This window comes from Diceros bicornis, chromosome 19 (genome assembly GCF_020826845.1).
Source record: "Diceros bicornis minor isolate mBicDic1 chromosome 19, mDicBic1.mat.cur, whole genome shotgun sequence".
Taxonomy (NCBI): domain Eukaryota; kingdom Metazoa; phylum Chordata; class Mammalia; order Perissodactyla; family Rhinocerotidae; genus Diceros; species Diceros bicornis.
The window spans coordinates 36,386,234-36,406,778 of NC_080758.1; the positions used below are offsets into that span (position 1 = coordinate 36,386,234).

General features: G+C 38.2%; 1 protein-coding gene across 2 annotated transcripts in view; it reads left to right on the plus strand.

Moving 5' to 3' along the window:
* Positions 1–20,545, plus strand: part of PLCB1 (phospholipase C beta 1) — a 681,789-nt gene that overhangs the window by 534,263 nt on the left and 126,981 nt on the right. For both annotated transcript variants that reach the window (XM_058563193.1, XM_058563194.1), the window contains exons 13-19: positions 3,737–3,821; positions 5,155–5,332; positions 9,402–9,469; positions 11,781–11,877; positions 14,175–14,259; positions 15,870–15,994; positions 19,432–19,586. In XM_058563193.1, the coding sequence (XP_058419176.1) occupies positions 3,737–3,821; positions 5,155–5,332; positions 9,402–9,469; positions 11,781–11,877; positions 14,175–14,259; positions 15,870–15,994; positions 19,432–19,586 (793 nt within the window). The remainder of the gene's footprint in view (positions 1–3,736; positions 3,822–5,154; positions 5,333–9,401; positions 9,470–11,780; positions 11,878–14,174; positions 14,260–15,869; positions 15,995–19,431; positions 19,587–20,545) is intronic.

Genomic DNA, 20,545 nt, shown 5'->3' on the forward strand with positions numbered 1-20,545 from the left:
TCAGAATCCTCAACACGGTGACCCAGGAACACACCCACCAAAAATATGTGAAATCTATTTGCCGTCTCTAGTGAACCATTTTATTCTCCTATGTGCTGCATATACAAAATGCCAGACTCAGAACTCTGGTCCCAGCTCATTTGAACCGTGCCTCCAAAACAAACTCACACTAGACAAAAGAAATTCACTGAATTTTCTGTTTTTCTCTCCAAATATTTGATATCATCTATCCACAGACAACAAAGAAAAATCTGCCATTAGCTGCTAGCAACTTATCTTTCTCCACCTGCTACATCAGAATCCCATAAAATGCAGATTCCTGAGCCCACCCCCACACCTGAATTCAAATTTCTAGAAATAAGACCGAGATTTTTAAAAAATAAAAAGCCCTACTTAACTCTGATGTTCCACCTGATTTGTGAACTAGCGATTTCATAAAAAGAATTCTACACTGAAATCAAGTGAAGTAACCCCTAGCCTTGGTTCAGACACAGACGAAATGAGAATTTGGACAAAGTCCTTGATTTCCATGGGTCGTAGAGCCCTTATCTATAGAGAAGGAAGTTGGGTTAGGGCAACCTGGAGGCTTTGCGGCAAGAAATGGGACATGTTCCTTGGTCAGAAAACCAACTACTTTGCCAAGTGCCTACACTATAGGGGTATTTTAATCTGTCCAGATGTATCTGTTATAGCCTGCAGCTCAAAATATATTTGTGAATATTTTCCTCTCACTTCATCCCCATGGTAGCCGATGTTGATGCTCTAAATGCTTCAGGATTTTTTTCTCTCTCTAATTGCAATTTTAAAGCCTTTTATTTCTGCAGTTCCGACCCACAATTAAAGTTGCTTTGTTTCCCTCTGACTTTTTCTGTTCAGTTTGATCTCTGCTCTACTTCAGTTCCCTGTCAGGTGGGCATGTGTGTTTGTGGAGAACGTAAATAGCCTGATTACCAAATCGCACATTTCACTTTTGCTTGGACATCCGTCTCTTGTTCTCTCCATCTCGGTTGATTCTGAGACAGGTTCTAATAAGTCTAGGGCAGACATAGGTCCTTGCTCTTCAAAGTGTGGTTGATCCATTGGCCAGCAGCGTTGGCATCACTGGGGGGCTTGTTAGAAACATGGAGTCTTGGGCCCCATCCTAGACTCTGCCTGGGAATCGTCATTTTCATAAGAACCCAGGTGATCGGAATGGAGTGTTAGAGCGCCACTCTAAAGGCCGTCGTCCACTAACCACCTGCATCAGAATTACCTGCAAGCTTGTTACAAATGCAGGGCTCCACTCCCAACTCAATGAATGGAGACTGGGGCCCAGGCCCTGTCACCTGCAGCATTAGCTCAGGTGATTCTTTAGTGGAGTTGAGTAAGGGATTATGGAATTATTTGCTCCAGCAAAATCCTTCTCAGGGCCTGATTTAGAGACTGCCTGACAGAGGGCAGAGGACTCTGCCTGTCACCTGCTTTAGGACACCTGGAACATCTCCCCGAAATCCCTCTGCTGGTGAGAATAGGGTTCCCTGAAAATCCTGAAAGCAGGTCATTAGGATAAAACCCTTCCTTTCACTCTAGGTCTCTGACCACAGGACAGTGGGGCTCCCAAGTTCCAGTACTCAAGAAAAATGTCATCTGCTTCAGCCCCTGTTGACTTGTTTTAACCGATCACAGCAGTTTTCAGACTTGAGCGTGCATCGGAATCAGCTGGGAGGCCTGTGAGGACACAGACCCTGGGCCCAGCTTCCCCGGAGGTTCTGACTCAGAATCTCCATTGGAGGCCGGGAATCTGCGTTTCTAACCAGCTCCGGGTGCTGTTGGTGCTGCTGGTCCATAGAGTAGCAAAGTTCTGTGACGTATAATAGCATCACTCTGTGAAAGTGAAACGGAGGGTTTGGACAATTTCTTTTGTGCAACCTAGACTGTGCGCTCCAGCACAAATGGACGTGTCTCAACTACAGCCACAGAGCTGCTGGCTTGGTTGAGCCCCTGCACCAGTTATCCTTTGAGCAAGGGTGTCTGAACTGAGGATGCCCAGGGCTGCTCTGCCAAGTCAGCCACTTCTCTGCTTGCTTCCCAACTCCTAACAAGTTGTCCTTAAACCCTGAATGCTCTTCGGGATCAGTTCCTTGCTTGGCAGGTTTTCCTCTCTCCCTGATAGTGCCAAGGAATGCCGCCATATCTTCTGAGGGGTGCGTAGGCCACACAGTAAAATCTCACACAGGTCAGAGAGACATGATGAGAAAGTGGGAGGTTGTTGTGTAGGGCTTTGCAAGTTCTGTGAGTCACTCCTTGGCCTCTCATGGCAGTTCCAAGAAAGCAGTGGCCTTGGCCTCATATTTAAATCCCAGAGAACTTACTTGGCCCCCACAATATATGCCTTTTTTTCTGGGCTATAGAGAGTGCTCTTCCCTGTGGGCTATTGCAATAGGATTTGAACCCCCAAACCACCTCTCTTCCCAGGAAAAACCAGTCCCTGATTCAGGCTTAACAGTCATGGAAGAGGGAAAGAAAATAAGGATCTCATTTCATAATCGATTTGGATTGTAGTAAAGAAGGCTTTTATCACTCACTTATTCTTACTACAGTCCCAGTTCTGCTAAAGTGTATTAACATTGCAGCGTGTAGAGACAACTTTTGGAAATCAAGTTCGACAGCCTGTAGATCAAAGTCACAGTCCACAAAACCCGATGGAATTGGAGACCTTTTAAATGATATTTTAACATTCTACAGAATGAGAAAAAATTTTCATTGCTTTTTAAAAGGTCAAGGGAAGCAGGAGCATTGAAAGAGTATGGATGCTCCCTCGTATCCACCATGTTTATATGTTAGCAGGCACCAGTCCTCTAGTCTGGCTGGCGGATGCCGCCTTGTAACGCTAGGATCATCTTACATCTGCCCTGCTCTTTTAACATCAGAGGTGTTTGCACCCATTACTTCATTTCATCTTCTCAGCCTTCTCTGTCCCTTTCCAAGAACAGTTGTTATCCTCCTCATTTTATAGATCCAGAGCAGCTGAGAGCCTGGAGCTCGGCTCAGCGAACCCTGCAGCTTCAGCCTTTTTCCATCAGACCAGGTTCCCACTGGCACGTAGTCAGGCTGACACCACCTTTGCTTCTCTCTTATGCACATAAGACTTGCAGACACCTTTCGTTAAGGTGCCTGCTTCTTTTATCTTTCCTCCAGGACCCTCTCCCAAGTGGACACACTGCTGCCTGTCTGCCCTTTCTCATTCTCTCTCTCTCTCCTCCCTCCCTCCTTTCCTCCCTTTCACCTCCCTCCCTTCCTCCCTCTCCTCTCCTCCCTCACCTCCTTATAAACACTCCTTTGCAGCACAGCTCTCTGTCAGTTAGACAAATTTCATCCAAGAATTCACATGGAGTCATGAACGAGTTCCACCCCCAAGTGTCTTGCATTTGACTTAGAATCAAGAAATTAAACAAAAAGAACTGAGTCTCTAACTCTGGGACATTCAAGAATCCAGTGACAGGCAAATGACCTGCTGTCCCCTCCATCCATGTCTATGCAGGTCAGCCTTAGGAATAGCCTCCACCGTCCAGCTGTGTGTGGTATTCAAATTCATAAGTCAGGATAGTAAACAAGGGATTTAGAATGATAAAAACTGACCCTGAAGGGTAGGAGGAGGGAATTACCTCTTTCTATAATTAATAACACAAAGTGATCCTGTCCAGCCTCCTGGATTAAGCTTTCTGGCGTCCTTCCTTTCTTTTTCATTTCCCCTCAGCCCGAAGCAGCAAGCCAAGATGGCGGAGTATTGCAGACTGAGCTTTGGGGACGCCCTTCTCATGGAACCACTGGAAAAATACCCAGTAAGCAGTTTGGATGTTTACCCCCGAAGTAGGCACTTATTATTTATGATTGGAGTTAGGGGAGATTTCCTTAGATCCTTTCCATGTTTATATTTCTCGGTGAGATTAATGCAGTTGATAATGAGCCTTGGACCGGGAGGATCCGGCAGCGTGCCCCGCTGAGGGTGGGAGACATGCATCTGTTCTCTTCCTCTGCCCGCAGTCTTCTCCCCCCGTCCCTGCCAGACAGGACCCCGTCAGGACGGCAGGATTCCCACAGTCGCAGTCAGCCCACGGGGACTGTCCCAGGGGATGGGGCTCTGATCCCCTCCCAGGGAACCTCATCACACCCCGTTGACAGAAATGGGTCGGCAAAATGGGACGTTGCAGGTGGCACAATGACATTCCAGCCTGTCCCTGCTGGCTGCTTCTCACTTCCTGGCACGTGCCCTTCTGGTGCAGCAGAACTCGGCAGAACATCCCCGCTTACCAGAAATATCCTAAAGTAGCCTCTTCCCTCCTGGACCCTTTCTCCCAGTCTCCACACATCCTTCCAAGATTTCATACCAGTCCCCAGACTCATTGGAAGCAAAGCATAGAGAACCAGCTTATGGGAGTTCACAAGACTTTCTAAAAATAACCCATCTTGGGACTTGCACACATGCTCTCTGATACAATATCTAATAACCCTCTCACGGGAAATTGATTTTCCCATTAGATGTGCAAGCGTGAAACACTAGAAATAAGCCTTGCAAATAATGGTAGCTTGAATCTCAGGGCTGCAAGGAAATCTGAAGCCACCCAGTCCACTTCTGCTGATGCCAGTGAGACCGCAGCTTAGCTACCTAATGCCAGGAGGGAGATTTTGCTGTTTTTAAACTGCATCTGAAAAGTTGATCCTACCAGCTTGCCTTGAAGCTCCTGCCCATCTTTACCAGCTCTTCCTGGCAGGTGCCACACTCCAATGGACGTCCCTCCTTTGAAAATCCAAGCCAGGGCCTTCTTATCCATCCTAAATCAAGATGGTTGGATATATATGGTCCCTTGGAAAACTCATGAAACTTTGGGTTAGCACTGCAAATCTCTCAGAACATTTCTATGGTCTTATTCATGCAAATTTAGTTGTGGAAAAATAAGAGTACAGTAATTAAAATATACCTTTCATGTAAAAAAAGAAAGAGCTATGAACCAGCCTTCATGCAAGACACACTTGGAACAGTTTAATGAGATGTGTTGAAGGTAGTCAAAAATAATCTAGAAGCTCTTGGTATCCAATGCTGTCCCGGGGGTTTGGGGAGGGACTCTGAAAGGAAGGAGCAATATTTTTAATGAATGTGCTTTTCTTTTTCATTAGCTGGAATCTGGAGTTCCTCTTCCAAGCCCTATGGATTTAATGTATAAAATTTTGGTGAAAAATAAGAAGAAATCACACAAGTCATCAGAAGGAAGTGGCAAAAAGAAGCTCTCGGAACAAGCCTCCAACACATATAGCGACTCCTCCAGTGTGTTCGAGCCCTCATCTCCAGGAGCTGGTGAGGGGATGGCAGGCTCTCATTCTCTTAAGTGTGGGTTTAAGAACTGCTGCTCTGAAATTAGTTTAGAAGGACTTTTAACATTCCTATTTGGGCAGAGTTTTAACCTGTATTGGTCTTCCGTTTCTGCTACAAACTTGGTGGCTTAAAACTACACAAATGTATCATCCCCAGTTCTACAGGTCCAAAGGCCCGTGTGGGTCTCACTGGGCCAAACTCCAGGTGTCAGCAATGCTGCTTTCCTTCCTGGAGGCTCTAGGGAATCCTATTTCTTGCTTTTACAAGCTTCTAGAGACTACCCACTCTTATTGGCTCGTGGCCTCCTTCCTCCAGCTTCAAAGCCAGCAATGTCCCATCTCAATTGTTCTGTCATCATGTTTCCCTCTGACCACAGCTGAGAAAGGTCCTCTGCTTTTGAGAATTCATATTGTTACATTGGCCCCAACCAGATAATCCAGGGTAATCTTGCATCTCAATGTCCTTAATTTAATCTCATCTGCAAAGTCCCTCTTATGGTACAAGGTAACATACTCACAGGACATGGATATTTTGGAGAGGCCATCATTCTGGCTACCACGTAACCCAAATAATCTTTGGAGTGACCACATGATTTTAAGCTTCCCAAGGGCAACGACCAAAGTACAAAAAACAGACCTGTGCACCATATGTTCACCGAATGCATTCTCATTGATAATATGCTGAAGAAGTCTGGGCAATCCAACTTTTCCGTATTTTATGGAGCTCTTTTAAAGTGTGAAACGCTGAAGTTACTTGAGTTATCTATCAAAGCTACTAGATGATGTTTAATATCATTCATTTTTCTTTTAGGTTTCGGTTGAAATAGATTTTTGTGGTTGATGAAAAAAGAATTCAAAGTCGTCACCCATTTCCTTTGAATTATTTAGTAAATTTCCTTTCCAACTTTAGTCAGAATCTTGGCAATCTGAAAAGTACATTATGAAGATCTCCTGATTGGAGGGTGAACAAGTGGAGGAGACTTGAAGCTTGAATCTAGGAAGTCCTTCAATGAAAAGTTTAACTAACGTGGGAACAATTGCTTTGGAAAACTGTTTGGTAGTATCTACAAAAGGTGAACATATGTACCCTCTATGCCCCAGGGAATTCCATTCCTATATACTCAACAGAAATGCATGTAGATGTTCACCAAGAGACATGTACAAGAATTGCTTTAAGCAGCACTATTCAGAATAGCCAAAAACTAGAAACCAACCAAATATCCATCAGCAGATAAACAAATTGTGGTATATTCACATCACAGAATAATATGCAACAATAATGATCTACAACTGCACACAACAGTATGGATGAGTCTCAGAAACATAATGTTGAGCAAAAGAAGTCAAATACAAAAAAAATATCTCCTGTGTGATTCCCTTTATGTAAAGTACAAAAAACAGGCAGAACTAACCTATGCCTTTAGAAGTCTGGAAATGGTTACCCTTGGTGAAGCAGTAACTGGCAGGGAACCCAAAGGGGGCTTCTGGACACTGGTTGGTTATATTTTGTTTCTTGATCTTGGTACTGGTTACTAGGGTCTGTGTAGTTGGTGAAAATTCATTGCACTGTACACATATGGTATGTGTACTTCTTTGTATACCTATCATGTCAATTACAAGATTTAAAAATGATTAAAATATAGACTCTGGGGCAATCAGGAAAAAAAAAAAGTTGACCAAGACTCTGATTTAACTTTTCTTCTATTTTTCCATCTTAATGGACAATTCATTTTATTGTTTAGATTAAAATCCTTATCAACAGACATTATATAATTCTTTGAAAGAGTTTGGGGTTTTTTGGTAGTTTTTGAATGTCTATTTCACACATTATTACACAATTCTGATTCTTTTTGAAGTTTTGGAATGAATATCATTAGCAGGACACCTATTTCCTAGCACAATTCTACCCCTGGAATGCTAGCAAGGAAATAGTGTCTTCCTTTGCATGTGGGAGCTTGTTTTTTTAACCATCTGCCTTTCTCAGTACCAGTTCTCTCCCTCTTATTAACTTGATGCGTAACACAAAAAATGATTTTTAAAGGCAGTGAACATTATTGCTTAATACAGAGCAAGAGCAGCAATCTGTTAGCAATTCAGTAGATTTCCTAAGCTAGCCCCATCATCTGTTGTGCAATCCTTATTTATTTCAATGGAAATTTTTGAACGTTTTAATATGTAGGTAGGCCCCTGTATAAAGAACACTGCTAATTTACCGTTTGGTTTGTGGATGTTCTCGGTATTAGGAACTCAAGTAGCTGGAAAAATATGAAATGGTTCTTATTTCAAAGCTAATTGACTTATCGTGGCCTCTGTGGGCCAAGTGCCTCTTCCAGGATTCAGCCTTTTGCCAGTGCACTTGTCTTAAAGAACAAGGGGAAGTAAGATTCTTTTTTTTAGTGGTTCCACAACCTTCCTCCAAGGTCCCTCCAAAGACTTATAAGGAAGAAATCAGGTCCCTGCTCACAGAAGAAAGGAAGACAAATTCTTTCTTTCCCACATAAACCAAAGAATGACCTGATTGAGTATTTGAAATGACTGGTATATTGTTGTGTCCCATGAAGCATTGTGTAGAAGGTTCTGCCAAACAGCTTTTTAAATTACTTGATAAAAGGAATCCCCTCTCTAATTAAAAAGCAAAAATAGTTACAAGAACTGGGGGCAACAAATTTGATTGTAAAAAAATTTTAAGTGCCAACCTCCTAAAAGAATGTGTCTCTATATAATAAGATACATTTTCTATCCACAATATAATTGATTCACCTTATGAACTAACACAATACCAGCATCCTAAATTGGTTGTACGTGGCTTTCTTTAATAAACAAGGCATACATAATAAGCCTTGTTGGTCCCAGAGATCTTTTCCCTCTAAAGATATTTTATGAATACTTTGCTCACTGCTATCATTCAGTTATTGATTGAACTTCGTCAACCAAATGAAAACATTTATAAGCTTCCTGGAAGACAGTGCTGTGGGCACCGTGTCATTTATATAGATTGAGCACAAGGCAGCTAACTTGCACAAGGCGGGGAGAGGGAGGTACTTGCCAATGCAAATTGCCTCATTGCTGAGCCAATATCGCCATCTACTGGGATTGCAATGCTATTGCACTGTGTGAACCCTGAAGGACAGTTGTCAATGTAGAACTATGCCTTCTTTACTTTTTACTTGAAAATCTTTTTCCATAACTGATATTGCCGCATCTGACTGAAGCCACGAGCTGCAGAGGAATGTAATGCCTCATACTAGTGTGAATATTTAGGCTAGTGGAATCATCCACCAAATCTTCGGAGAGAAAAACAAGGCCTTGAAATGACTGTATATTGGCTAAATATGAAGCTGACCTAGGCAGATTTCCATGCATAACGATTTTAAGGGTCATGCATTTTATCCTGCCTTCTTCAACAGAGCTTCACCATTTTCTAAGATATGTGCGTTGTGTGGCGACAATGCATCCATCAAACAAGCCTGCAGGCGAATTATAGGATACGGTTGGTACCTTGCAGATTGTGTGCAGTCAAGTGTACTACCATAGCCACCGTTCCTGCCCCAGCTCCTCTACCTTGACTTCTGTGAGGTCCTCTATGGCCCTGGGAGAGTAGCCGCCAGGTCACTGAGCGCTGGCCAAGCATCGCATGGAAGATCAGGGCTGAGAAAAAGGGGGAAAGATGGAGAAGTGACAACTTATCTGTTTTAGGGTCATAGAGACCCCGAAAGAGAATGTATACATCAAGATAGGATATATGTACCATAGAAAGATAACTCTATATGGTGCCATATGTTTTTAAAAACATATTGATAAATATGTTAAGACAACCGTCTTTTACAGAATTTGGAAATTTCAAATGGTATTCACAAATCAAATTTAGACAAAATTCCATATTCAAGATGTCAGTATAATTCTCTATAATTAATAAAATTGAAATATCCAAAAGAATAGTTTTAAAACTTTGAAAGGCCAATTTCCAAGGAACTTTTTGGTAGTGCGCATTACATGTTCTTCAAACCCATAAATGTTTGTTTACTTCATGATCTGTTATTAAAATTTGACAGGGGAAGCTGACACAGAGAGTGATGACGATGATGATGATGATGACTGTAAAAAATCTTCAATGGATGAGGTAGGTGTCTCTGGCTTCTGCTCACAGAGGCATTCCACTGACTTGCCAGTCCAAGCTGCTCCCTCTGGATATAGTCCATGGTCATCTTCTGCCATCTAGTGGTGAAAAGAGTCACAATTCACTCTAAAACTTGTTCTCTACCCACTTTGAAAATGAAGATGCAAACTTGGGTCTCTAAAGGAGTAAGCATGGCACTGAAGAAAGTTCTCTATAATGAAAAGTGTTGCTGACATTGCCTTCCATCAAATAGGGTATCTAGAGAGTGAATTCAAAATCTGTGACATCCAAATGCCCACTTCAGTTTTTGAGGCAATTAAATTGATAGTTAAATGGTCTAAAGTCAGAGAAGACATGAAGTTTGGAGAAATGTTCCAAAATATGGTGTTAATTCCGTTGTTATAATTTTGGAATTATAGACTAGAGATACCTATTGATATAAGCTCAAGCATCCCAAATAACTTCATCAGCTCAGAAATACGAATTGCACAGAATCTAGAAGCAAATCAGGGATAGGTCATTTGGAATTTTAAAACTTTGTTTTAGCAGGAGTGTTGGTCTAAAAGTTTATACTGAATCTACTTTCAAATATATTGGAAAGTGTCTGTCTCAGTACTTGTATCTTGACAACTTAGTAAGGATAAATAAATAATAAGTTGTTCTTACATGATGTTCTTCCTCTTATAATTATTTCCTTTACTGTAGTTTGAATTTTTGATTAATTATGTTCCCCCCCTAAATTTTAATGTTCAGAAGGAAAACTAAGATGCCTGGTGAAGTAGTTCTTCCTGTGAATTGTTTCAATTGTGTGTAATTTTTTATCAGTGATTCTTGATAATTTAAAACGGTTTTACTAATTGGATGGTCCAGTTGCAAATAAATATTTCCCAGTTAACATTTAACCTAAATATTGCTACAGGAGCTTTCAAAAGAAACCTTGACTCCATGTATTCTGTCTTATAAAAATGAGAGAAAATATTAGATCATTCTACAGGGGTATGTCCATGCCAATACTGCAGTATTGGTTTTCTTCTTTATTAAAAACTTTATCAAAGTGATATGTAATAGCTAGCCAGCTCTGGTGGTCTAGTGGATAAGACTCTCACTGCCACAGCCCCGGGTTCATTTCCTGGTCAGGGAGCCACACCACCCGTCTGTCGGTTGTCACACTGTGGCGGTTAGATGGTGCTGTGATGCTGAAAGCTGTGCCCCCGGTATTTCAAATACCAGCAGGGTCACCCATGGTGGACAGGTTTGAGCAGAGCTTCCAGACTAGACAGACTAGGAAGAAGGACCTGGTCACCTTCTTCCAAAAAAAAACTGGCCATGAAAACCCCATTAATAGCAGCGGAGCATTGTCTGATATGGCACTAGAAGTTGAGAGGATGGTGCAAAAAGACTGGGCAGGGTTCCACTCTGCTGTACACAGTGTGGCTAGGAGTCAGAGTCGACTCGATGGCACTAACAACATGTAATAGCTAATATAAAGTAACATGAGGTTTTACTATGTGCCAGGTACTGTTCTGAGCTCTTTCACATAAATTAACTCATTTAATAACCGCAAAAACTCTGTATATTATGGGGACTGATTTTATCCTAATGTTACAGGCGAGTAAACTGAGGCACAGAGCAGTTAAGTAACTTGCCCAACATTGCACAGTTTCCAAGTGGTGGGCTTGGGATTTACAATTAGGCAACCTGTCTCTATTGACCTGGTTACTGATCTCTACACTGTATTGTGATGCTTGCCTAATCTCAAGGAGGGAGGGAGGGAGGAACGTTTATAAAGAAAAGCAATAGTTGTTGCCCACCCCAGCCCACTTCCACAAGGCAAGCTTTTCTTTTTTTTTCTTAACCATTTTCAATTCATTAGGTGATGCTCTACATACTAATTTTCTTATCGTAAGCGAATTTTTGATTTATTGACCTTAAAACCATCTCTGGACTCCCTGCTGTGGCAGATGTGATGTAGCTCAGTGCTTCTCAAACTTTCATGTGCATTTAAATCACCTTAATAAAATGCAGATTCTGATTTGCTGGATTTCTAAGGATCACCCAGAGGAGGCTGATGCTGCTGGTCCCAGAGCAGCTAGGAGCCTCCCTAACCTCCCTCCTCCCACTCCTCACTTGTGTAAAGTGAGGTGTTGCTTTTTCTTTCCCCTGTATGAATTTTCTATTGGCAATAATCATTTTCAGAAGAGGAGGGATGATTTTCTGCTCTCAGGGCTCCCTTGATGATGTCCTGGGAAAATAACCCTTGATCATATGGTGCTAATGCTAACTCTGGGAACATTATTTTTGTTCCTGCTTCCAGGGGACTGCTGGGAGCGAGGCCATGGCCACAGAAGAGATGTCTAACCTGGTGAACTATATTCAGCCAGTCAAGTTTGAGTCATTTGAAATTTCGAAAAGTAAGTTTTCCCTGGAGAAAAACCCCTAATGTAGCATATAGTGAGTGTATTTTAAACACAGAGTAATTAGACCAAAGAATGTTACCCTTAATAGAACTATTCTGTGAAGTCTTGAATATATGCGTGAGTTGGCTATCAGCTTTATATATATATACACATATATATGTATATGTATAGATATAAATATGTATGACACATATATAATATATATAAAGATATGTATTTTATATCTACATATGTAATATATATATAATAATAATCATATAAGAAAGTATTCAATGATGTTTCCCCAAAGTACTTAATAGGGCTGCAGGCGTACATGGTTATCTGAAAGACATTAGACCAGAGTACAACTAACTGAGAGTTTTACATTTATTTTTGGTTTGCAACAACACAGTGGGCTCCATCCATTACATGACTGACAGTGTTGAAATAAACTACCCATCACCCAGAAGGAAGCCGCCAGAGACCTGGTCAGCCCTGATAACCAGAAATAGAACCAAATCAACCAGTTCACCCATTCGCCCAGCCTGTTTTAATATATTTAGGGGAATCTATCATTTACCTCACATCATTTTGTGTTTTTCCTTCATCCAACTACACATCCATACTGGATGCAAAGAAAAATATCATCTTTCCTCCACCTACAGGAAAGAGCCCTTTTATGAAATTGTCCTTTATATTTGCATGAAATGTAAGATGCTGTCAGGTTAAGAAAATCCTTGGGACTCTTTAGCTGTTTATAAGCGTGTGCTCTTAAAAACTGAATTTTTGCTTAAACACAGCAGCCTCTTATAAAGGATAGCTTTATAGATATATCGAAATCTAAGCTTCTACATAACCCATTTATGTATAATTGTATAATTTTTCCCAAAGAGTCTTAACTTAGAGGCCTATGGTATCCAGTTTTCTACAACAAAGAGTGTAACTTCCAAAACAGTTTATATATAAAGATTTCAACATTTTCCTTGACGTTTAATTACTGATGCTTCTTACCACCAGTTGTTCAATTTGAAATGTCCTAAAGTAGCTATTTTTATATTACTCTAACTTTCATTGGCTGTAAAATGAGTTTTCCTAATTCATGAGTCAAAACTTCCTAAACAAGTAACCAAGCTGAGAAGGAGCTGGTGCATTTTAAGTCCTTCAGAACCTGGCAACAACAGCATCAGCCAAAGATTTACAAACAAGGACTTTTCTCCTCATGTTTTATATCATTTTATCACTTTTTTAAAGAGAATACTGCACATATTTTACAAAGCACGTATTAAATTGATGTAACTTTAATTAACAGTCATGCTTAAAATAGTCATATGAAAATAGATTTTCGATGTACTAAAATAACCGAAGCAGGAATTTACCTTACAGTTGATTAAATTGGGGAAGGTGAGGAGATGGAGAAAGGCGTCTGGGAATGATTAGGAAGAAGAATGAGCCTTTAATTATGGAAAGTGGGCATCAAAGAGGGAAAAATGCCTCAAAGGTAACTCAGTTTTAAAAACCGAGAGCTATCTACACACTCTGGATGACACTCATCTTAGTATGTACGTAACAGTTTGATTTTTAGTTGGGAAGAGAACAGAGAAGCTGTCTGACTCTGAGTCTTTCTAAACTAAGATAACTCTGTTTTGTTTCTCTCACTCTAATTGGAAGCTTGGATTTCATTTTCAAAATGTTTCTCTTGTGTTCAAGAATAGTGAGACCTCAAGCACAGTCACCTCTCCCTCCTGTTATCTAATCTGAAAATGAGGCCATCCGACTGGAAAATGTCCAAGGATCCTTCTGCCTTGAAATACCGTAATTCTAATGTCACATTACTTGTTTGAACCAGAAGGATATATACAGACTGAGGTGGTGACAGTGTGGGTATAAAAGAGATAGTCTGCATCTAGCACTAAGGTACACATGGTCTCTTTATTAATCCCCAGCAATGGCCCCAAGAAACCGATCTGAATGGATTTAGAACAAAAGATTCCTGCAGGGCCCCTGCTCTTTTAACAAAACAACTTGCATTGCCACACTATTCACGTCTAAAGTTCATTTCCCCATCCTAATGCCACCATGTTTCTAACTTTCACAACAAGAAGCATATCTGACCAAGGTGGTAAATATTAGAAGAGACAACTAAGACTAAACTTTTGTTACAAGTAAATAGTTCACTGAAAAAAAAATTGAATATAAAAGTTATTTGAGGCTTCGTTGCCCTCAACTTCACTGAACATTTGCCTACTTCATGAATGTTATAATTTATAATATTGAATTTTATTTCTCACCTTTTTTTGCTGTCATTAACTCAGAAAGAAATAGAAGTTTTGAAATGTCTTCCTTCGTGGAAACCAAAGGACTTGAGCAACTTACAAAGTCTCCAGTGGAGTTTGTGGAGTATCCTTGATTTGACGAATGACTGCTGAATTAACACAACTGAAGTCGTGTGCTATTTGTTTAATTTTTGTTTTTAATAAGGAGAAAGATGCATGAAATGGCTTCAGTCTGTCACTTGGGAGTGGTAAATAGTTTCAGGTTTTATATGCAGTGCTGAGTGGGGTAGCCTGGCATATGGAGAAGAGAACTGGTCTTGGAGTAAAAGAAACCCAGATTTCAAGGTTACCTTCACACCATCAACTCTCTTTACCATTTGGCAATTTGCTTACTCCTTCTGACTTTCATCACCTGTAACACAGAAATAATGATGCCAGCTTTATGACTTGCTGTTTGGGTTAGGGCCAACATATGTAAAGTGTGTGTGTCTACTTAACACGGATGTAAGATATAATATATGTAAAGTGTATACACATATATATACAAACCTTCTTGGCATCTCCCATCCTTACATGGAATTGATGTCCAATCAAAAAATAGTTGGGATGATGATGATGAGAATATAAATATATATTACTAATAGTGGCTTTGTTGATACTCCTGACAACAAAAACTTTTCATTTTTATCTATGAATCAAAATAAAATGAAACAGTTCTTTAGATTTTTTTCATAAAATTAATACTAATGTCCCAAACAGCCCGATTTCATGAAGCAAGTCCTGGAATAAAAAATTCACCTTTAAAACTCATCAACAATAGGAGAGGGAACAAATGTAAACTTCATAAACAAAGCCACCCTATAAAATCATTATATTTATTAGGTTTCACTAAGTACTGACTATATGATAGACTTTTTGACATGTGGCTTATGTTGTTTAATACTCAAAATAGCGCGATAATGTAGAAATTGTTCAACCTCTTTTATACATGAGGAAATTGAGGCACAGAAAAGGGAAATAACTTGCCCTAGGCCATACAGCTAGCAAGTTCCAGAATTAAGGTTCAAACTCTATTTGGCCTGACTCCCTTGCCTGAGCTGAGAACCTTGGCCAGCCTCTACCGAACTTGGTCATAGGAATAGTCAACCATGTTTTGAAGACATAACATTGTTCAATAACTAAAAGGTTCTCAGGATAGAAGACTGATGACGACGGGCACCATAATACAAAACAAGGTCAAAACCCTCTGTGCTATATTTACCTCATTATCAATCATAAAGAGTACCACAGTCTTGGCAAATAGCATTCCCAGAGAAGGTTAAGAAAATGAGCAGAGAGCATTTCAAAAATAGCCTCACAGTTCATATTATCTGCTTCTGCCAAACACAATATCATCCTCTCACGTGATTTGACACGCTTGTCCTCAGGTGTCCTTAATCATTAAGCCTGTCCTTACTAATCTCCACAAAATCACATTGACTTTGTCTCTATCGTTTTTGCTACCTCATTACTTTTCATCCAGCAGGCTCTGCAAAGGAGATGCTACATTTATATGATAAAAGCACATTTATTCTGTTTGTTCAGAAGCTTTTTATATATTTCACCCACTAGCCCCATGAGATCATCAATATTTAGCTCATTTCCCCAATGGAGAAAGATGGAAGGTGGCCTCTAGTTGATATCATTGGCTAATTATTTTTATAATTGTATTCACTACTTAACGTGATGGTCCAGATATAACAAAATGCAGCTTAGCAGGATATATCCAAAAGGAACACGCGTGGATTCGTCCAACTATATGCCTCAGCTCTTCTGGAATGCAGGTTGCCAAATGGTTGCACTTAATTTCCAAACAGTGGGTAAGTAGCACAGTTAATGCTTGTTTCCATTCTGCTAAAAAGCCACATTTCCAAGTGTCCAGAAACCATTCCCAAGGCGAAAAAAATTGCCAGACCTCATTGAAAAAAACAAATAAAAACAAATTTCAATGAAGGAAATGTCACTGCCAAAAAAAAGTGAATTTTGAAAATTGAGAAATTGTTGTCAATAGTTTATAAACAAGTCTTTATTTCTACTGGGTTTACATTATTTTAAAACAAAGTTTTTACACTTTTTAAAGTAATATGTATTTATTGTAGAAAATTTGGAAAATTCAAAAAAGCGTAAAGAAAAAATAAAACTGCCAGGAATGCTACCGCTCAGAGATTCAACACTGTTAACTTTTGGCTTTGTAATCTGTAAGTTTTTTTGGCTATACATATACACGCTTTTTTCACTTAGTTCCTTATTTAAAACTATATATGTATATATATATGTATATATATATATACACACACACTTAAATGCTATACAGAAACATGAATTTTAATAGCTATATATTAAGCATATTTTATAATTCACTAAAACCATTTCCTGTCACTGGACATTAGGGAATTTTTTCTACTATAAATAAGGCTCTGAAAACTGTCTTGAATATAAATTGTGAAGTCTATCTCCTAATGTTCTTTTTGGAAAAGTTCCTAAAACAGAATTACTCTGTTAAAAGATGTGAAAGTATTAAGAACCTTTGTTCATAAAGCCAAATTGTCCATCAAACATGTTGCAATAGATTTCTCCTCCATCAGCAATGCATGATATGAGGCGTCCCCTCTCTTGTGAGTTCTTGGTTAAGTATTATCATTAAATAATAATAATAAAATTTAAGACAAAATATGTTATCTCACTGTTGTTCTAATTTCATTTCTTTGTTATTGAGGTTGAACTTGTTAAATGTGTGTTTTGCTTTTTGAATTTCTGCTTTTATGAATGGCCTAATCAGGACTGTTGTCAATTTTCCTATTCATTTATAACATCACATTTTACATCAAGGGCATGTTGTCTTATTTTGTGAAACAGAAAATTTTATTTTATGAGGTCAGGTTGATTAATGTTTTACTTTTTGGACTCTTGGTTTACTTTTGTGATTACAGGCTCCCCACCTCAGTATCAGATCCGTACTTACTTTCTATTTCTCTCGAGGTTCCCTTTTTATTTGTAATTTAACCCTTTCATCCATCCAAGTTTAATTTTGGTAGATAGTTTCAATAAGAGATCAATCCTTTTTTACACTGAACTAGAATTAAAGCTTAATAGATGTAGCCTTTGTTGTTGTTGTTAATTTGAGTCAATTTTTTTGACATATTATTTTTCATTAATAAATTTATCTGCCTTCCTGGAGCCAACAGCTCACTGTTTTTATTATAATGTTTTATAATATGGTTTAATATCTGGAAGTGGAAATTCTCCTTCATTGCTATTAATTTTCAGTTCTTTTCTTGCCATTACCAGTGGGATTCCTTTTCCAAATGAATTTAGTTTATTTGTTATTATGTTTCCCTCTCCCCCATGGAAAAAAATAAGATTTTGATTAAAATCACATTAGATTTGTAAATTCATCTGAAGAAAACTGACACCTTTTAATCTTTAGTTTTCTTATCACAGAAAGTACATTTTTCTCTTCCCTTAAAAACTTCTTATATTAAGTCCCTCAGCAAAATCACTTGCCTTCATTAGAGGTCTAGTTTCTTTAGATGAAATTATTTTTTGTAACATTATATTTTTAACAGGTTGTTTCCAGATATTGATATTTGTATATTTATTTTACAAGTAAATATATTTTATAAATGATCATCTTCCTAAGCTCTTATAATACCCTGTTTTGCCAGTGGATTCTATTGGGTTTTTCAGATATACGATCACAATAATTTAATCACATCTAATTTTTTCCCTGTCGTAGTGCTTTGCACTGACCAGTCTAGAATAATATTAAATAATAGTATTAACGGTGGTCACCTTTCTCTTCATTCTGACACTAATGGCAATGTCATCATTGTGATACGTTGAGTAGATGTTGGCTGCGACTTTGAGACAGATATTCTTTCACACATTAAAGGAGTATACACTTGTCCTAACTGACTAACATTTTCTTAGGAATTTATGTTGAATGTTATTAAATGTCTCTTTGACATCTGTTGGATGATCATATGTTCATTTCTTCTTTTGTGAGTAAATGTGATATATATTACTATATCACATTATATCACATATATTACATGTATATATTACATATATATATGACTATATTACTAGATCTCCTAATATGTAATTATCCTTTTATTCCTGGTATAAATTCTACTTGCTTGTTGTGTATTATTTTTTAGGACAAATGATTTGTTAATGTAATTTTTTAGGTTTTTGGAGTTAATTTTTTCAAATATAGTAAGTATCGTTTTGGTTTTTTGGTACTTTGTCCAATTTTGGTATCAAAGTTATAATAGCTTAATAAAATGAGAGGTAAAATTTTACTTATTTTCCCTGCTCTAAAAACCATTTGTACCTGGAACTTTGAAATAATTCTATCATTACATCTTTATTATCCACCTAAACAGAGATGAGTCATAGCTCAGATAATCTGGAACAAATGACAGCTTCCCAGATTCCTTATGACTTTTAAATGTTAGGGTTTTTTAACTTTAGCAATAGCAATTAGTGTGGACATTCATTTCATACACTAAGTCTTAGGAAAACTTTAGCCATAATCTTAGTCCAGTAGAAATTAGTCAATGTATAATTAGATATTGGTGGTAAGTAATCAAAGAAATGCAAATTTTGAAAAGGAAATCTTTTCTTTCCTATAAATTTAAAAAGAAGAATTATTAGCATCTACTGCTGGTCAGGTGTGGGGAAGTCCACCCTGAGAAACACGGATCAGAGGAGTATAAAGTCGTTTAAACTTTCCTATGTGCATTTTAGTGAGACTTATTAAAAAACTTTTCCAATGTGCACATCTCTTGACCCAGAAATTTCACTCCTAAGAATATCATTAATGATGGCTTCAAAGATTTCACCACAATAATGTTCATCAAAACGTTATATGTAATGGTGAAAAATTAGAAGAGACATAAATGAGCCCAAAGAGGGGCCTGGTGTAACATTTATTCAAATATATCTATTCAAAAGAGTTTTATACAGCAGTTAAAATTAAAGCAGACAAATATTTAATGAAATGGACATACTGCATGTCTATAGACCTATATTTGAAGTGGAAAAACAGAATATATACCAATCTGTTAACAGTGGTTTATCTCTGGATTTGGAGATTACGCCTCAATATTTTTTCTTATCTCTGTTCCCTAAGTTTCTACGATGAATAAATATTTCTTTTTAAAATGGGAACAAAAGTAGACTATTATACAATCTTACTTGTTGCTCCAAATATTAATACAGTCACAATAAGGTTTGTGTTTTTGATATTCAGACCTGGCTATGCAAATAAATATGGGGATGTATGAATACAACGGGAAGAGTGGCTACAGGTTAAAGCCAGAGTTCATGAGGAGACCTGATAAGCATTTTGATCCATTCACTGAAGGCATCGTCGATGGGATAGTGGCTAACACTTTATCTGTTAAGGTATGTACATCTCTATTACAAAATTGTCCCAAACAAAAGTCTTGAACATTGCCTATTTTGTGAAAAGAAGTAGTTGAGTCATTAAAAATTTAGTTGCAAGCAAAGTCTTCACTTCCTTCATATACTTTTTTCTTTAAGGACTGAATCCGAATTAGAAGTTTTCAGAAGCCACATGCATGAGCTAAAGGAACTTCAAGTCCCACTCTTTAATAGGATAAAAATCAGACCCTAAATCCATAAAACAAGTTGGTGAGATTCACCATGGCCAATCCTTTCTTTTGATGTAAATATCCCCCAGTGAAATTTACCACAAAAATTAGTGACCCATATTGGAGAAATCATGGTCTTTTTTTTCCCCATTAGTTCTAGAAAAATATCCACACTGAGCAAAATTAGAGGAAAAAAGTATTCCCTCAATAGATTGTTAAATATTGAATTAAAACTCAAGTTACCATAGCATGGCTTTTGAAAATCTGTCAGAGTATTCAGGGATTTAAAACACAGAGTGATGATATTAAATAAAGGAATTGCTTTAATAAACATACATCTGACCCTAATTCCAAAGGATTTCTGCAGTCTTTGAATTGATGTTAAAGCAGATATAATTTTTTTTAGCCCTCATAAAATATTTTTAATACTATGAATGGGAAATCATTTTTATAAAGAGCTTTTTACATGAATTTTATAAGCTTTTGGGGGTTGTAGCTAAGTTTCATTTACTTTTTTAAAGTTTCATTTCTTTTCTGTTTAACTAGATAACTGTAGAACTAAGAAACATTTTTTATTGGACATAAATGCAATTTTCTGATTGACCCTAAACCAAAGGCACATGAAAAACTATGTAAAAAAAATGCTCTGTCACAGTTTCACTAATTTATATCTACCCTAAGCTTGTTAAGCCCATTTTTACTTTAAAATTTATGTCACTTTATACCAAAGGTTAAAAATAAAATTTCAGT